This window comes from Ceratotherium simum, chromosome 18, assembly GCF_057802395.1.
Source record: "Ceratotherium simum simum isolate JZ-2026a chromosome 18, ASM5780239v1, whole genome shotgun sequence".
Lineage (NCBI taxonomy): Eukaryota > Metazoa > Chordata > Mammalia > Perissodactyla > Rhinocerotidae > Ceratotherium > Ceratotherium simum.
Window position 1 is genome coordinate 7,719,668 of NC_141917.1, and position 19,683 is coordinate 7,739,350.

Consider the following 19,683-nt stretch of genomic DNA (forward strand, 5'->3'; position numbering starts at 1 on the left):
CCTTTAAACTTAGTTAGTTCTCAGATATTCTGTTGTCAGAATTAGGATGGAATTCTTTTATATTATTTAGGTAGAAAGACATCCCACATAACGTGGCAAAGAAATCTAAGAACCTTTTGTTTATGAAGACCAAGAAAAAGATATCATGTACTTGGTTTTTCTAGTTTTCATTAACCTCTTGATAGTCCCCTAAAAAGGCTGTAAAATAGGAAGGCTACAATTTTATAAAAATCTTATAGAGTCCCTGCTATTACCATCCATCCATTTATTACTTAAACACAAATTTTCCTTCATTAACCAAATATTCATCTAGCCCAAATGAGTGTTTCTTCCGTAAAAAAAAGAACATTTTAAATGTAAGTTCCCCAAACACACTAGCCATCCTGATCTTTTCCTGAAAATGTAGCTATATGAACAATCATAAATGGATACAGAACGTACATATATGTTAACCACAGAGTTAAATGCCTTCTCCCTTCCTATGTGCTCAGCTCGGGAAAGGTGATAACAGGTGTTATGACTGTGGATGTGCTGTGATTCCAGGGACCACTTCCCACAGATGAAGGTGGCTTTGCCTGAATGGGCTGTATTATGTGACAATTTATAGCATTTTAAAACTTCCAACCGATTTTAAATCTTACAATGCTGGAAAGAGCAGGGAGACGACTCTCCTATAATTGGCTTTCCCATTTATCCACTGGTGTTAGATCGGAAATGACAGACTTGCACAACATGGTTTCGGGGGACGACTTCAAAAATGACCAACCCTGCTTTGTAAAAATCATCTTTCATTTTCTTCTGAATCAAAAGGAATGAAATCTTAATTGGTAATTTAGGAACGCAGTGAAGAAGGAAAAGAATGATTTTACTCAGTTGTTCTTGAGGTTGTAATAAATACCTAGTAGAGAACTGTCTATACAGTAGGCCTGTTGGTTTCGTCTATATAAATACTAATCACACAGCAAATAACTACATACGGTATTTTTATGAGGCTTTCACTGACCCATATCACCAGATACAAGCCTTACTACATTTTAATTAAAAAGTACTGAAAGCCATTTTGATCACATGGATCAATACAAGTTTATGGCAGTATGGCAGAATAAGAATCCTAAAACTGATGTGAAATTCACCTACTTGGATTTTCTCCCAATAATCACAAACTGGAATGTACTTTAAATATGCAAGAAAGAGCCAACCATTACAACTGCAGACTTTAGGAGGCTAGAACCAAATGTCTGATTCTATAAAAAGCAACAAACTATTAAATGCAAGCCTGAACTGAAATGTCCCCATGATGTGCTGAAAGCTTAAAATACACATGGAAAAGAATGCCCTCTCTGTGTTGGACAGCAGCTTCACCGAGGACATCTGGTAATAGACGAGTGTGGAGTTTTAAATACAACCTAAACCCTGAATATGTTCTCACCTACGCTCCAGCTGCTTAATTTAATTCTAACGGAAAACTTTAGCTCATCTGACCAATACCACCTGGATCCAGGCCCATCTCAGGTCCTACTTGGAACTGTAGGTTTTGAGACTGGTCTAGTTGAATTCTAACAAGAACAATTGTTCTCCAGCAGGCTCAACTGCCAAGTCTCCAGGGAGCTCAGCACAGAGGTGCCCGCTGTCCCTGGATCTCCCCTCCCTTGGGAATTGCTCAGCTGAGCGAACCGTGTAGGCACCACAGTGGCCCAGTGTTGCTGTCAACATGAGGCTTTGGTCTAAATTAAAGGATGTCAGGAAAAGAAGAGGAGCCTTCAGCTCAAAAGAAGAGGAGCATTCAGCTCAACAGATAAGCTAAGCTAGATACCAAACTAAACCTGCAGGGAAACTGGACCCTGCTGGAATGACAGTAAGCGTGAGCATGGCGATGTTGGGAGCGCAGTGGTACATACCTTTCCTCGCGGTTCTGTCCTACACACACCCGGCCCCCGTGCCGAGGAGTGGGGTTGCTGCAGGACCTCTGTCGCACCTGGAAGCCGATCCCACAGGTGGTGCTACAGGGAGACCACGAGGTCCAGGGGGTCCAGCCTCCATTCCTGGGGAGAGGAGGAATAGGGTCACTGGGTCAAACTGCCTCAGAGTCCAAGCCCTGTCTGCACCCACCTCCAAATTCACGTGTTCCCCACCTGGACCATCTGAATGGGGGCTGTGACTGGAGAGGGAATGGGAGCCACAGGACTGAATGCGCTGTGTCATGGGAATCCCAGTTACTGTGGGATTTTTCTCCCAGGTATTTGATTTTAGAGTCAAGATAGGAAATTTGAGAGTAAAGTTTTAAGTGCACTATAAATAATTTAAAAAGGGCTATTTCAGAAACTATTAAGAAACTTTCATTATGAAAATGTTAACCTAATGAAAAATAATGTTATTTCATTGAAAAGCAATTAGAGGTAAATCTTTGAACCTCTAGAGTTTATGACTTTATTTGACTTCTCCTGTATCAGTTGTAATCTACGAAAAGTGCACATTGGAACAAAATAATCATCTAAAACTACACATAATGCTTACTTTTAAAACCTATTAACATCAATGAAAATAATAACTCTCTTGATCGTATTCACATTGATAAAGAGCCCTGTAATGTTCAAAGCTTTAAAACAAATTTTATTAAAAATGAAGGAAGATATTCAAAGTTCAGATTCTTGGCTATTTTCCTTGAAATTTGAGAAAGATACAGAGTATAAATCAGGAGTGCAAACTGCATATATCTGTATTTATTTATGTTATCATATATATAAAATAAGATACTCATAAAAATAAAATGAAAATGAAATAAAATAAAAACAAAATGAACCACTTTTATAAAGGTGGTTTATAAAATAAACCACTACTGATAGCTAGAGTAATTTTTTTTACATTATATTTTCTCCTTAAAATGTCAGTATTCAGGATGTTTATAATTTAAATATCTCCCTTAGCTGTTTGTCTTTGTTATTAAAATACAAATTATAGGTAGTTTTTTAAGATTTTAAGTGTCAAACTATCTGTTAAATCCAGAGTACAAACCCCCACACAGACAGTGCATTGCATGTAGAATGTTTTTCAACTTCTCTAATCACATGTGCATTTCTCTAGATATCTGTTACTCTCACCCATAGGATTTACATTTCTATTGAAAAATATCAACTCACATTCTTATCTTTACTTTATATGTTCCTTTAAAAACATGCAGGTCCACAACTATGTCATTGAAGCTCACGGTACAAACAATAGGTTGCAATATATAATTTCTACAATAATTTCAAATGAAAATTCCTCTGAGAAAATTCTTAGTATATTTCCTATTTCCTTATTTTATTTTCTAAAACTTAATAATGATATAAATAAGATATATAGTGATACTTTAATGCATAATATTATAATAAAGCTGCTTTATGATAATTTAACCAAATAATCACAAAATAAGACAGATGCTCCCAACTTGCTCATAAACGTAATTAGCTAGTATCTTATACACTGTTACCCATATAATGTTAAAAATTATTCAAGGAATTCATTGAATTATATACAAAATTAGCAATTTCAACGTAAATAAAATGACCTTTTTACTTTCAAAGTTTCTTTATATGTGAGCAAAATTGTTAGATAATGCAGGAAACACTGCCTCCAAAATTGTTTGGAAATTCTTAATTTCCTAAGCCTTTTAACAGATGTGACATGTTATGATATGGTCTATTTACGATATATGGAACATGTATACAGGGAGGTAGGTAAATGGAAGTATATGGAAATAATAGGAATATACTAAGTGAGGAAATAAATCAGTGCAATTGTCTTTGTCTGTGTCTATTGTATGGACCTGGGTTTGCACACTTGTACATGCTGCTTTGAGGCAGATATTGTAGCAGGCCACCAAAGAAGTAGCATGGAGTGAGCATGTATCAGCAGACGGATCATTTTATGAGTCAGTCCAGACAATCCACTAATGCATTTAAAGCATCACTAAAACAGGTCCACTGATTCCATTTTTAATCTTAAAAAAATCAGTAGTTGTATCACAGCTCAGCTTAGAGAATGATATTCCAACTAGAATCAGAGGTGAAGAGATATCAATGAACAAGTCACAGTAATGCACCTGATGGTCCTTTTTTCCATTAAAGAATATTTAAAAAAATGAGTATTAGTCATTTATTATAATCTTCAAACAATAACAGTTCTGTAGCTTTTCTAAAGTTTCTGCCAGGCAACAATGGAAACCATCTTAGTTTTATACAAAGAATGCAGTGCATCATGCAATGTTGATATGCCTTTGTTTTCTGTAATAACACAAATAGTCTAACCTCTGTAGCTTTGATGTGCTCCTTTCAACTTTGTGAAGGGATCTGAGCTGGCCCACGGAAACTTGAGCAGAGGGCAAAGTCTGCTCCTTGCACCTTGCCTTTCCTTATCTGATCCCCCTTCTCCTCTTGGGAGGGCAGTGCCTTCACACCCTGGGCTATCATATAGTGCGATCACCCAATCTGATTTTCAGTGTTAGTGACATCACAGACAACTCACCCAGAGGTTTTTGCATTCTAAATAGGCTCATGAAAAGAATACTTAAAAAAAACAATTAATGAGCAAGTGAGGAGGGAGCTTGAAGACTGATCTGAGAATCCTTCCTGATGCTTGTTTTAAAATATAAAATACTGCTGTGGTCATGGTGCTACAGGTGCAGGCGATGGAGGAGCAAATGGAGCATAGTAGTAAAAGAAAATTCAAAAACAACAAAACAATAAGCAGAGGACACAGGAAACCGACTCATTGGTTCACCCTGTTGGAACTGTTTCCCTGGTCACTCAGTAGCTGACGGTAGCTGTGTTGGGGACTCTGAGCTCAGATATATTGCAGAGCAGAGCAGAGCAGAGCAGAGCTTTCTGATTTAAGGACTTGGCTTCTTCCATCCCCAGCTCCTGTCAGAGCACACAGTGGTGGATGCTGGCTGTGCCACACAGTGTGCCCTGAGGACTGAGGCTCTCCTTTCTCCAGCCGCTGAGAGTGTGGGCGGCTCTGACTGTCAGCTGGGAGGGTCTAACACCATTCAGGGCCTTCCCAGCTACGGAGCTCCCCATGGGCTCAGCTGAGCTCTTTATTGGGCCTGCAGCACCATTGAGTCCTCCCTGCCTCACAGCAGTGATGCTCAGGGCTCTCGCCAATTAACTTCTGCACACAAACCTCTGCATCAGAGTGGCACTCCTGACCACCCCAGGACGGACACAGGTTTTGCTCCTACAGAAAAGTCCCGTAAAGGAAGGCGTAGGTAAGAAAAATGGAAGACTGCAGAGACCTATTTCATTCAGATGACAAACTCCTGCCAGGCCTTCCCTTGATGTTACCTTTCTATTTAGCTGGTTATATTTCCCTCTCTCCCTCCCTCTCTCCATTCCACTCTCCCTCTCTCCTTCCCTAGGATTTAGAATTCAGAAGTGACAGGGTGTCATGAGGATGCACATTCAAATTTTATTTTAATTATGAAATGAAACCAGATTTTTCTGATCGATAGTAAGTCTGACTTGGCCCTGCTTTGATAATAAAGTCCGGCTTAGCTAATTACTCTGCATTGTGGGTTTCTTTTCATAAATTGAATGTCCTTAATCTGCTCCTCCAACATATTGAAAAAACATATTTAAATGATGTGATGCCATAAAAGCATTTAATCAAAAATATTATATTGGAAAAATGTATTGAATTAACAATATTTTGAATTTCACAACACTTTCTGAGTATATTGGGTTAAACAAGGGGCCTCTATGTAAAGAATAACAGGTTTAGTTTAGAGTCGTTTGATCAGTCTTCTTAAAGGCTTTCTGATGTACTCAGCACAAATTGAGGAAGTACTTGACAGTACTGACTGAGAAAAAAAATTGGTTTGCAAGTTAGGTGGTTTCCAAGTTTTTGCTTCCAACAAAATTGAAGGCCAACATAAACAGGCTATCAACTGATACAGGGCCTTAAAAATGATCTTTGATGTTAGATTACCATATTTTTGGCAGATAACTTGTAAAGAATTCGGGGAAGTGAGAGAAAATGCTCTAATCTTACATTTCTATCTACTTATGTGAGTAATATCTGTCAGCACTTATAACTAGAAACATAAAAAATAAGAATGGAATTGATGCTAAGCCCTCCCCAAATAAGGCAAGAAGTTGCATTCACGCCTGGATAAAAAAAGTAATTGGGAGTTAAAAACAATTGCAAAAAGGAATAGATTTCCAATAAAATCTCATTTTTTTAATGTTAAATACATAATTATTTGTCAAAATGTGTAATAGTCATGATGTTTAGATTAATTGTGTGCTAATTTTCAAAATATATATTTAAAATGTAAAGTCTATGGTTATCAGAAATGAAAGTTCTTTTTAAAATTTCATTTATATAACTTGTTTTTGTGGTAGTTGCAGAGAAGTATGATAGGGTGACCAATGTGAGACTTTCTAACATAAAAACATAATATATTAGGATAAGATTCCATACGGGAAATAGAATGGAAATAGGAAATTAAAGAGAAAAAAGAAACATGTAAAATTTCTGAATGTTAAATTAGAGGCTGCTCAGCAATTTTTTAAATGGGAAGGTGGTTACCAAATCACTATGGTATTTAGATTCCATTTACACATTTAAATAGTGATGTAACAGAAATTATATCTTTGCAACTTCTGATGAAAAAAAATCAGATGCCAACCTACAAGTATTTGAGTAGGTATCTAGTTCATCAACGTTCTTTTAGGGGGCAGGTGAGCAATTTTCTATGAAGACCACTGTGCCCCGGAAACCCAAGTGTCCAAGTACAAACACTGTGAATGAGAGCTGTGCCATCACAGTGCGATATATGTGGGGCACATGGGCTTCAGTGACCCTAGACCTGTCCTCTACAGAGTCAGGAATATTGACTCCAGGGTGGGTAGTTAGCTTGTGAAACTACCGGAACTATCTTTCATTGGTGCTCTCACTCCAGGGGAGGCTGCTTGAAACAATGTATATCGCTTTTGAATTGGCATGAGAGGGTCACTTATTAGAATATGGGCTTTTAGGAATAATTTTTGATTGGTGAATTAAGTGGTGTCCAAGAGTGGATGAGCTGATGCACTATGCATGCATCTTTGTCCTTGAATGAATTGGATGCAAGCCTGGGGGCTCTCTGCGTAATGTCTGCCATGACAGAGGATGCCTTTCCCTGGTCTGACTAGAGGGCTGGCTGACCCGCTGTCAGAAGCCTCACATCTGCATTATGTGAACCTCTCAAGGGAGCTGAGACTCCATCATTTACATGAACAGGCCGCATCACAGTTTTGCATGTGCGGCCAAATTTGATCTAAGATTTGCCTTCATTCTTGCAAGGTCAGGAAGGAAAGGCCTGTAGCACTCACTTACTTCTAACCATTGGGGTCACTGATGCTGTCAAAAGAGAGACAACTGTAAAGAGCCAAGTGGATTAGGCCACTTCACAACAAATATATTGTGTTCTGCCAGGAAGGGACCATTAGTCTATATATTCCAGAAAAGATTTTTAATTAATGTGGACGTCTCCCTCGACCAAGCCAATAACATCATGCAAATTAGAAATATTTTTCCTAATCTAACGAGGAACATGTGAATAGGTTTAGATTTATAATCAAATTTAGAGTTTAAAATCTCCTTCCAGAGATCATGCAATTTTTTCAGTGTCCCTGTCTTTTTGTCACCTTCCTTGTGAAGAGAGTGTACATTAGGAATGATTTCCCCAATGCCTCTACATCTGAGTTTACACATGGAGGACACCTGAGTGTTGGGAGGGACACACCTGGAACAGTTGGCGATCTCCATGCGGGGGCCCTCACACTGCCAGCCACCACACTGGGGGGCTGGGCTGTCACAGGAGCGGGTGCGACAGAGGCAGGATCCCACGGCGCTGCCATCCGTGTGCGTGCAGGGCGTCCACAGAGACCACGCACCAAAGTGCCCATCCACGGTGAGATTCCTCGTCTAGGAAGCAGGTACAAGTGAGGATGTCAGAAAGAGTTAGGATGTAATCATAACAGAGAAAAAATGAAAGATCTCTCACAAGACAATCAGAACCCATTCAGAATATTTTATATTACAATAAAAAGGAAAGAACAGTGGGAGGGGGTGGGGTCGGCCCGGTGTCGCAGCGGTTCAGTTCCCGAGTTCCACTTTGGTGGCCCGAGGTTTGCAGGTTCAGATCCTTTCCACGGACCTACTCACCACTCATCAAGCTATGCTGAGGCAGCATCCCATATAGAACAGATACAACTCTACAACTGTGATACACAACTATGTACTGGGGCTTTGGGGAGAAAAAAAGGAAAAGAAAGAGGAAGATTGGCAACAGATGTTAGCACCTGGCCAATCTTCCCCCCCAAAAAAAAAAAAGAAAGAAATGAATGGGGAAGTGTTTCAAAAAAAACAGCAGCGGTCATTGGTGAAGACAGTGATGGAGGAGGAGGGGGAAAGGAGGAGGCAGGAGAGGAGAAGAAGGAGGAGGGGGGCGAGTGAAGGATGCTAATGACTTGGCAATCAGGTGATGCAGAATTGTCCACTAATCTGAGAAATGCAAGAAAAAAGAAGAATTGGAGTGAAAAATGACAGATGCACAACTCTGTTGTATTTTTACATACCCGAAAAAAATGAAAGATTGGCCAACTTGTTGTCATTTAAGACCTGGCCTGGCTCAAAAGTCACCTCAAACTGACATTTTATTTATAATATATTAGAAGAGTGCCTAGTAAGCAACCGGAACTCAAACCCAGTGAAACACACACTCTAACCCCCTCTAAGAGTTTATAAGTGGCGAGAAAGAGCTAGACAACGTGTGGAAAAATCCAGTGATGGAGCCATGAGCAGGGGCTGTGGGAGCAGAGGGGGATGCTCAACAGCTCATGGGAAGTGGGAAGGACAATAAGGAGACTGTGCTGGGGCTTAAAGGGTGACGGAGGTGCCAGAAAAAGAGTTGGCGAAGGCTGTCAAAGCAGAGGGAAGCTTGAGTAATGACAGAGGAATGAAGCCACCCAACGTTGAGAGGCACACAGGCTGTTCCCTGTTGCTGGGAGGAGAGCAGGTGGTCTAGGGGCAGCAACGCTTGACAAAGGAGCACAAGGTAGGGTCAGAGCAGGGAGGACCCGGGTGTTACAGTGATGTGCAAGCTCTGAGGGCACCGCGGGAGGGAAGGGACTGCCCTGGCAGTCACCTGGGCTGATGGGGTGTGGGCATGGAAGACTGGACGACTTCACATAAAATCTGATGGGTAGATTTTCTCAGAAGCTACAGAGTGTTCACAAGATTTGAGACTCATGGGGAAGCTTCCCCCTGAAAGGGGACAGACAGCCTCAAGTCCAAACCTCCTAAATTGAATATGAGGACTTATGCATTTCTTAGAAAATATGATGAAGAAGAGATCTGATTGTGTGATCTACTTGTGTAGGTTGCCCAAAGGTTCCTGCCCTGAACTATTCGTTACACTCTAACAGACTCATCACCCCCACAAGAGATGACTCCATGGAGGAGACGATTAATTCTTCTGTGGCTGCAAACTGTACCTGTACTTCCCCATTTCAGAATAATGCCAACACCATATCCTGCGTGTGAAAATACAGGAGATATTTACCTGTGCTCCATCATTTCTCCAAATACAACAGGAAAGAGTTAAACATTGAACGTGTCCATTTCCTCTGACACGGCCAGTTGGTCATCTCCAGCTGCCACAATTATGACTCCATCCCTCCTCCTTTCTCATCAATACTCTAACATTTTAGATCCACTAACGACACCTGGCTATTTCTATAAGAAGTCATGGCAAAAGGGAGGGAATGGAACTGCATGATCTGCTGGATTCAATGTGATGCACCAGATCCTACCCAGAGTAAGAGTGACGTACAAAGGCCGATTTCTCCCAAGAGGAAAATACCCCCATTTCCAAAGTCCCTATAACCACCTGTCCAGCTGGGATAAAAACGCAACTCCTATCCTGACCATAAGGTTCTCTGGAGACCGTAGTGTTTTCTTGGAGAACTGAGACCTCTGTGACGAGCTGATTCAAACCACTAATTATTCACCCGAATGTGCGGTTGTTAAAGATCAAAGGTCCCACCACCTGGGAGTTTCAGCCCTCCTCTTCCCCCCGTGTCACAGCCCTCCTCCTGCCTTGGCCCAAAAGGCTCTTGTGTAGGGAGAAAAGGGAAGAGTTGATGCCCCACTGTGATTTCACTGGGTACCCATGCTAACAGTCCTCATGTGCTTTTAAATCCCAACACCTGCCTGCTTTGTTAACACCGCTTTATCCTTTCCACTGTAAAAAGCATGAGCCACTTGTTCACGGAGGCAGCATCAAGGAATAATGGTGATCAGAGAATATTTATACAACACAGGCCCATACTATTTTGACTACTCATACTGGTCACTACTGTTATTTTGTGAGTCTGGGGCTGGGTGAACTTGGCTCTGGGGAGCCGTGTAGAGCCAGCTCCCCTCCCCTGCTCTGCTCTCAGGGTGCTGCGCGGGCCGGATGTGGGTGCTGACCCCCCAGCTACCTGCCCTGCAGGTGGAGATCCCTCCCTGGTGAAGAGGAGCAATGAGAGTTTCTCCCCTCACACGGTGCTGGGGGCTGAGGAAAACGACACCTGAGTACTCGTCAGGTGGTTGGCACAGTGACCACCGCCTAGCGAAGAGCCCATTGGAAGTACAAGTGTTGCATGGAGCACGCGGAAATGAGGCCGAGTTCCATTCTGGTTTCAGAAACACAAATACGTTCCACGTGCCTCCCTCACGGCATCCGAACAACGATCTACCCGAGACAAGACCCAGATCTGGACACGAAGGAGCTCAGTTCTCATCTGTGCACAGATCTGTAGCCTCCCCACCTGCTTCTGGCATGCAGGTGTTGGGCTGGAAAGGGAAATCAAGGACAAGAATTCTCAGGGAAGTACAAGAAGAGAAGCCTCCACGGTTTGGGATATTTTCACACTGAAAACATTTCATAACTTATATTCAAACTGCTGACAGGTTTGGCTCATTGGCTGGATTTGTACAGGATGCGAGTTTCCTCTACTGAGCTAGTTATTGGTGAGCGGGTAAACCGTGGAGAGAAGGGATTTCAGAGCACAAGACTGGATTGCGCCAGGTGGGTACCATGGGGCTGCCCTGTGTATGATGTATTGGCAGGGGGTTGGCCCTCCTAACACCCCAAATACAAGCACAAAAACATGCGTGTCACAGCTCATTGAAAATGGTGCAAAAATCCAAAGAGCCTAAAAGTGAGTTTTTAAATCAAAACAACACGAAAAAACAACCAAAATAGTATATTTACTCAGAATATCAACATCCACGTAGTTTAATGCATCTTGTTGACCCTACAATTTTACATAAAAAATCCTCCTCTGCAGGCCTGCTTTTCTGTGGACTAGACTCCAAGACAGTCCAGAAGGAGCCAGAAGCCTCCAGAATGTTACTGGAGTGTCAGGAAAAGGGGACCCCACAATTTATAAAGCATAAAACAACATGGCTTCATGAGACAGGTGGGGTCCCAGAGATGAAGATCTAAGTCTTAAGTAATTGCATTTATGACCCTGGCAGGAAACAGAACCATAGTCCACGGGATTTTGAAAAGAATGCACTGAAGGTACTCTGGGAAGAAGTGTGGGCTGGGTTAAGAGAACCATCAAGGGATGCTGAGGCCACCAGGGACCAACAACAACGGGAGCTGTGACTATGCTGGGCTTGTCAGGGAGAGGGGAGGTCAGGTTACAGGGCTGGGTGAGGGATAGACAGAGCCTGGAGAGGGGCAGCCTGCCAGGAGCTGCTGCAGAGGCATGAAGCCCCGGCCAAAACTGCAGCCTGGGCTGAAGGAGGGCAAGGAAGAAATAGCCCAGCCTCTCCTCCTGCCCATGGCTCCCATTGGCTGAACCCAAGACAACAAGAAACTGGGAGGGGGCCATCTGGAAAAGGGGAAGGTCAGGTCCCTGGGGCAGAGAGTAGATGGGGAGGGGAGTGGGGACTGACCAGCATAGCAACCTATTTCACTGTCTATGAGAGGCTCTGTGAGATATCTGGTCTCTTCCATTTGCCTTTGTCCCGGTGAAGATGTGAGGGGTAATGTAGGGAGAGGATGCTTCCGTGATTTTTGAAGGGTTATGAATCTCCCCAATATTTTCTGGAAACTTCTGAAAGGACAGATTATTGGGGGACAGATTAGAGGATTGGGGGCAAAGAAGACTCTCTCAGAGCCCCCTTAGGCTACATTTCTTCACCTAAAATACAAACGAAATGGGCACAGAGATTGTTAGGATCTCTTTAGCTAAAAGACCTCATGAGGAAATCTGAATACAGAAAAATGGAAGATTTGTGAGGTCAGGAGTAAACACGACATGATGGTGACGAGTGAATGAAGATGGAAACAGAAAGCATTCAGAATGCTGAAAGAGGACATTTTATGATGGAAAAATATTTAGAAATTGGCAAACTGAAAGAATAAGTTAGTGACTTGTGGAAATGGAACTGTAAGACCACAGGTCAAACTCACAGCCGAGGGAGTTTTCTAAATTTATCTAAATAAGCTAAATTTATCAGTAAGGTCATGGAAATGAAATGAATATAGGGAAGATACAAGCAAATGTGAGAGAGAAAAACAGGCAGGCAGACAGACAGACAGACATGGAGAGAAAGAGCGAGGGTCGCTGCCCTGATTGCTAACAACTTTGAGGTTCCTGATCCAATCCATGTGCTCCCTTAAAATAAATCTCAAATTCTAGAGGGAATCTGAGAATCTCAGTTTCTGCAGCCCAAAGAGCCTAAGGCAAGAACACCCGTCATGGTGGATGAGTTTTATGAAGGAAATCCTTTGAGTGAAAGGAGTTTTGCATTCATCATGGGAATTGTTCCACACCATTCTCCAGGGGAGATTAGGTATCCATGGCAGGGTTGGGTTGGCACCAGCAGCCATGGCCTTGAAAAGGGCAGGCCCCAGGCCAGGGGGCGAATCCCAACTGGTCTAAGCCAGTCATGGCAAACCCACTCATTTGGGCCAGTGCTGAGTCTAAGAATGGATATATGACCTGATTCTGGCCAATGAGACTCAAGAAGGGTCTTCAAGAGGCTTCCAGAAATTACTTTTCTCCAGATAAGAGGAGAACACTCTTTCTCTGCTCCTTTTCATCATTCCTGCTTTGGATACCGTTATGTGAGGATGCGATGCGTGACACTCCTGTGAGCAAGAGGAGAAGCCTGGAGAAGTAAGAGACCTGTGCCTCACTCAGTGCCTCCCCGAACTGGGCAGCAGAATCAGCCCTGAAACTGCAGCCTCCCCATCATTGTAGAATGAAAATAGTCTTTTTAAGGCCCTATTCACAGGGAATTCAATTTCTTTTAGGTAAACGCTATCCTATTGGGTACAATCTTTATATATTATTTTAACAGAAAAAGCAAACTAAGATTTAAGGAAATTTTTATAAAATCGCCAAAGATTGCACAACCAGCGGTTTGGAAAATGTAATTGGAAATGCTGGTCTGCCTTTTCCTTTCTGCGAGACCAGGGTTTCTCATCCTCAGTACTACCAACATTTGGGCTGGATAATTCTTTGCTGTGGAGGCTGCCCTGTGCATTGTAGCATATTTAGTGACATCCCTGACCCCGCCCTCCAGATGCCAATATCACACCACCCCTGGTTCTGACAACCAAAATTTCTCCAAACATTGCTAAATGTCCCTGGGGACAAAATTCCCTCCAGTCAAGAACCACTGCACTAGGCATCCTTGTTTTTTCTTCTGGCACTGGCATAAGATAACAAGGTCCTAGGCAAAGAGATGCTGTAAATGTTCTCTTTCCAAATGCATGGATGGGCAAAAGATGAGCTGATAAGTGTGACAGAGGAAAAGAGAGAGAACTTGAAATAAGTGACGGTTAATGAAAGAATGGAGAGGAATGAGATAGAAAAAATAAAACGGTTATTTTTCAGCCAACGGCAGGGTAGCTGCAGACTTTGAGGGAGAGTATTTTCAATCCAGGGCCATCACAGTGGTTCTGTTAAATCTTGGAGCAAGAAGAACTTGCAATCTTGAGAAAAGCATGAGGACAGCTGGATGAGGGATCTCTGCATTGCATGCTCCTTTTGACCCTGAGTATGTTAGTTTGAGAATCTGCCTAGGAAATAGATCCATGAATAATGGGGTACGTTCTGCTGCTTTACTTTTCCATATGAGTAAGTACTTTTATGTTTTCTCAGCTTTCGTTAGACGTCAGCAAGAAAGCTATTAAAATAAATTCTCTGTGGTTGTACAACCTTCTGAGTTTCTGCCCAATGACTTTCTACTTGGGGTATGTGCTCTATATTATTAAATATTAAATATTGAGCCATAGTAAAATATAAACCACATATAGGCAGTTTAGTGGAGGGCACGCACTGTGTCAAGTGATTTATATGTATTAATTCCTTGAATCTTCACAACATCCCTAGTATCTACATCCCATTTTACAGATAGGAAAACTGAGGCTTAGATGTGGCTCAATTTGCTCAAAGTCTCACTGGTTGTAGAAGACCCTAGAATCAGTCCAAACTAGCTAAATCCAGAGCCTGTGATCTCAGCAACTTCATTCTGTGATGCAGTTCTGAGATTCTTCTTTGGTGAGAGTCTCATGGAAATCAGCTTCACATACTTTTATCGCCGATTGTGTAATAGCAAAGTTCCCTTCACCTAGCAAATACCTTCACCTCGGAAACAATGGACTTCCAAGAGCTAGCTGAGGAAGATCCAATTTTTGTTAACAAGCACAATCCATAATCCCATGTTTGATCCATTCATGTTCAATTCATTAATTCCCAACTGACCAAGGATGCAGACGCATTTGATGAGTCCAGAGGTCCCTGGAGCATATCTTTAGGTTCTTACTGTACTCCAACCATCATTATCTTGTGATTAAACTGAAGTTTTATATTTCCTCTTTGAATGTTTTTTTCAGAAGTTAAAAGATCTTTCCTTATTTACTTTCAAAGTTGCACGTACCTTTTGTCAGAGATTGTAACAAAACAGGATAGTGGATATGCTCCTTGGAAAGGCTGGTCTCATGTTATGACATCAACTTAATATCATCCCTAAGTCTATCTCTATAAATGAAATACATGAAGGAAAGATAGCAGCTTGAGGAGAACTAAGGTGGAGCGCTGTGTGGCCTCTGATAGGGTGGGTAAATAGAGGCAATCTTTATTGCCTCTGAGTCCCAGCTCTTTCATCTATAAAATGGAAGCAATAATGTCCATTCCTGGGGGTCATCATGAACATTAAATGAGATAGTCCATTGAAAGTTGCCTAACACAGCACTGAGCACATGGTCTAGACACACAATTAACTGTAGTTCCCTTTTCCTTCTCTTATAATAGATTTCATTATAAAATTCAGAAGTAATACCTTGCAGGCTATCTGAGCATAATATGCAGGGTGACTACCAGGTCACCTATCACTGGGTCCACCTATCAGCCACTGCTTTGGGGAGATGTTGACAGCTGAGAATGGCATTGTCTTGTAGATTAAGGACAATGTCAGAAGTACTACATTTAAGTCCTGATTTCTTTCCCAATGTACATTTAGAACATTATGCAAACTCTTTAGACTCTGGTCTATGGTGCTGCCATCTAAATGGAGGGCTTTGGGCTCAATCATCGCTCAAGTCCCCTTTCACTCTAACAACATTAATTACGTAGTAGCTGGGGAAGAATCCTGTAATGTAAAGAGACATTCAGGTGCTTATTTGGTCTACGTATTTTGCTAGTTACTGCATGATGTATTTTGGAACAAGGACTCATTGTATGACATGGTATGCTGGTAATCATGTACCCACAAAAGATGTGGATGGTACTCATGCATAAATAAGGTAGATTCTTAAGACTACATTATCCTTGTTAAGCAACATTACAAATTATGCAGGACATATGTATTATTTGAATCACTCTAGATGTGTCAACTTAGAGCTTGCTTGAGCGCTTCAAATATCTTAAACTGAGAACAATGTTTTCAATTACAATTATTAAACAAAAAGAATATTAATCAATAAGTCAGTCAGCTATTGCCCTGTTTCCTGGACAACAGAAATCCATAAACACTTTTAAATAGGGATCTTTTAGTGGAAAATAGGTCTGTAAGTCACTAAGTCCCTAGGAAGGTTTCTGGGGGGGTCCCATCACCAATGTGAACTCTCTAGAGAGCAAAGGATCTAAGCCCCATATCACGGCCTCTGTGTGAGGTTTGACTTGGACACTAACTTTGGGAAACTCAGTTGTGCTATGTCATTGGTCTGAGTTTTGTGAAGATTTACTTGGTAGGTTCCCACAACAGGGTCTGATATTAACTCATCACCCTCAACATTCCTCTAACTTGTTGAGCTCAGTGTAAGAGGAGCTCTTCTTTGATTATTCAACTTGGGCTTTTACACTGGATATAAGACACTTTGGTCTCACTCAAAAATCCCTCAGCTTATAAAGCTTAATTTCTTTGAATACAGATATGTAGATAAAGAAAGAAAAGCATTTAACTGATTACAAGATTTATATATATATTTTAACATCTCTAAAATCAGTTGGCATCTTGCAATCCATGGCAGCATTTTGTTTCCAAGCAACATATAAAACAGTAGTATACTTCACAACCAACGGCATATCAGAAATGAAATATGGTAGATTTGGCCAATAAAATTAATCCTTTTTTCCATTTCAGTCAAAAACTAAAAAGTAGAAGCAAATTACATTTTTAAAAATACCTAAATTAAGACTTCTCTATGTTAATGCTAATGATTTTCATCTAGCTCATTTCTTTCTTAGAGATTTTTAGAAAGGGATGTATAATTAAAATAGTAGTTAGGTAATATGGGATTTCCCATTTTCTATATGATAGCCTACATAAATCAGAAAAATATATGATTTTATTCACTGTGTTTTGCTCGAAGTGACATAATTTATTGTCTGTTGTTGGATGCATTGTACATTCTTATGAAAAGTGTATCTTGATAAATGACAAATTACATTGAGAATGATGATCAGAACGGTTTTATATAATAAAATCACCTTGTACAAGCAAAAAGACCTTGTTATGTGTGTTTTATGGACAGAGGATCAGAGATCACATCTCGGCTACATCTTTAAAGCAGAGATGGAGGGGGCAGCTCTGACACTGGGCAGGTCCACGTCTCCCTCTGACCTTCCTTGAGTTTATAACAGAAACTGTCTTCTCAGTAGAAGGAAACAACTTTAGTGACAACTCTCTGGTCGCTTGTTAAATATTGGATCATCTCCATTTTTTTACTGTAGAAATATACAAGACACATATTTGTTAGAAACCAAGTGGGTGAGTGTACATTTCCCATTATATAATTAAGCACATCTCAGATATCCACTAAAACAACCTTGAGTCCTAGACCAGCGCCCTTATTGCTTAAGAACTGCTATTATAGTCTTCTGCTCTACTTACCATTAAAAATGCAAGGCCAAACATCTGGAATAAGACAGGCTTATTCTTCTAAAGTACACATCCGTAATTCAGGGCTACATTTCAGATACTGCACTTTGTTTTCTCTAGCTGCAAGGAATTTAAGGTGAACACCTTTGAGCTTTTAGAGTATTGTTCAGAAATCAGAAGGGACTTAACACAAACACTGGCATTTTTCTAACCAATTTCAAGAGACACTGCAGAAAAGTTTGCTTCTAAAATCAGAGATCTGAAGCTAAATAACCCAAAGGACTAGCTCCATTGCAAAGCTATGTCCAGAGCCTGGATGTGGTGATACACACACCTGTGCAGTGAAAGGCCCAGATCTTGTGTCTACATTTGGGGAATGACACTGGTTTTAATAGCCCAACCTTCCTCATGTCTCTCTGCCTGGTCTTCCCACTTACAAATCGAAGGACAGGCTTCATGAATACGTGGTTTAGAAAATGGAAAGAGCATGTTCCTTGAGAGGAAACAGACGGACTGTTCAGACGCCTCAGGCAGTTCTACTGTATCGGAGAGACAGCATGGATTTCAAATAATGGAATGTGCCACTTCTCTTCTCACCTCTGTCTTGAGAGGTATGCCAAAGCTGACAGCCACAGAGATCAGCAGTTATGTGACAGCACAGTGACTTAAGACATTTTCAAAAATGTGAAAGTTAATAGCTGTTGCTCATATTCTCAGATAGAAAAAAAATTTTGAGATTACTTGATTAAGTAATTGATTGAGGGTTCTAAAGATAAAGGAAAAAAAATAAGCTGATTCCTACAAGTGAGGACCCAAACAAATAAACTGACAAAGGAAGTTGTGGCATCTGTTTTCCTGGATTCAGAGTCTGGCTCTAAATGCAGGCGAGTTTCTCCTCATTCTGCAGGGTTCACTGTGGGAATGTATATTAGGCTGTTTCTCCCAGACCTTCCCATGACCTTGAGAAGCATCTACGAGACCGTCCCACATGGGATTCAATGGAATATCCTTTAGTTTATTCTTTTAAAAACTCTACTTAGCTTCTGGAATTACAGCTCCCAAGGGAAAGTGATGGGTATGAAAGTTACTATTTTATTAATACTACGAGGGGCAAAACAGTCCACACCAAACTCTGGAGATAAAAATCCAAGAATAAAACAGAGATATTACACCCCATTTTCAAACCAGCAGTGTTTTCTCTTAAGATATTTTTCTTCAAAACAGACAAAAAGCATAGGACAATATCTCGTGTGGCTCTCACGCAAGCTAAGAGCTGAATGAGTGAAGAGAGCAAAGACAGAATTTGCAGGAAAGTTGTAACAAGAAAACATGTGGACAACATTGAAGTGAAGGGTAGGATCGTAGGAGAGCTGGATTCTCCTATGAGAACACGGACAGTGTTTTCAGAGGCCGGGGAACGTGGACACTTACAGGACAGGCGGAGACGCTCTGCTCCCACTGCGTCATGCTCAGGCTCTCCTCGAGGCTCGTGCATTTCTTCATCACCACGTCCCAGCCACAGTAAGGGTCCTGGGCCCCAATGCAGGTGCTGGAAACACACAGCAAAGGGTCAACAGAGAGGCAGCTTTACCTACTACAACAGATGCAAACCAAGGCAAGCCTGGCCCCAATGAGTTGATACAGGAACTACATGAGAAACAACGTTTCAGTCTGCACACTAGAAGAGAACTATCTGCACACACCAGAAGTATCCAATTAAAATTAAATAATTAATTTTGGCTGAAATATCTGTATGTTTTCTAAGATACAGAGCAGACGACTAAATGACTATCTGGGCCAACATGAGCCTTCTGGTGTCATGGGCAAAGCTAAAGTCAGAATTTTACAATGCTAAAAATACTAGTTGCCGTTATCACCACCATCACCATCATTATCATCAGCAGCAGCAGCATCATCATCATCATTCCCTTAATAACAAGTATTATTTGTTGAGCACCCACAGTGATATATCAAATTATTGTATCATTTAGACACTTAAAACAACTCTAATGAAGGAGGTATTATTACTTTTTCTTTGCTAATGAGAAAACTGAGGCACAGAAAATTTAAGAAATTGACCCAAGGACAAGCAAATACACCCAAAACCCTTTAACATGGTTAGTTCAAATTTAATAAAATAAGGAAGTCTTCCTCTTGAGTATCATAGCTTAAAAATGTATTAAAAATATCAATTTAATAATAGTTTAATATAGCTCTGTCTACAATATTCAACATATTATATCAGAAGTATTGTAGATGGTGGATATT

General features: G+C 41.1%; 1 protein-coding gene across 3 annotated transcripts in view; it reads right to left on the bottom strand.

The window, feature by feature from the left end:
* Positions 1–19,683, bottom strand: part of SEMA5A (semaphorin 5A) — a 470,062-nt gene that overhangs the window by 73,692 nt on the left and 376,687 nt on the right. For all 3 annotated transcript variants that reach the window (XM_004440053.3, XM_087443115.1, XM_087443116.1), the window contains 3 exons: positions 18,847–18,964; positions 7,766–7,947; positions 1,899–2,042 (listed from right to left, as the gene is read on the bottom strand). In XM_004440053.3, the coding sequence (XP_004440110.1) occupies positions 1,899–2,042; positions 7,766–7,947; positions 18,847–18,964 (444 nt within the window). The remainder of the gene's footprint in view (positions 1–1,898; positions 2,043–7,765; positions 7,948–18,846; positions 18,965–19,683) is intronic.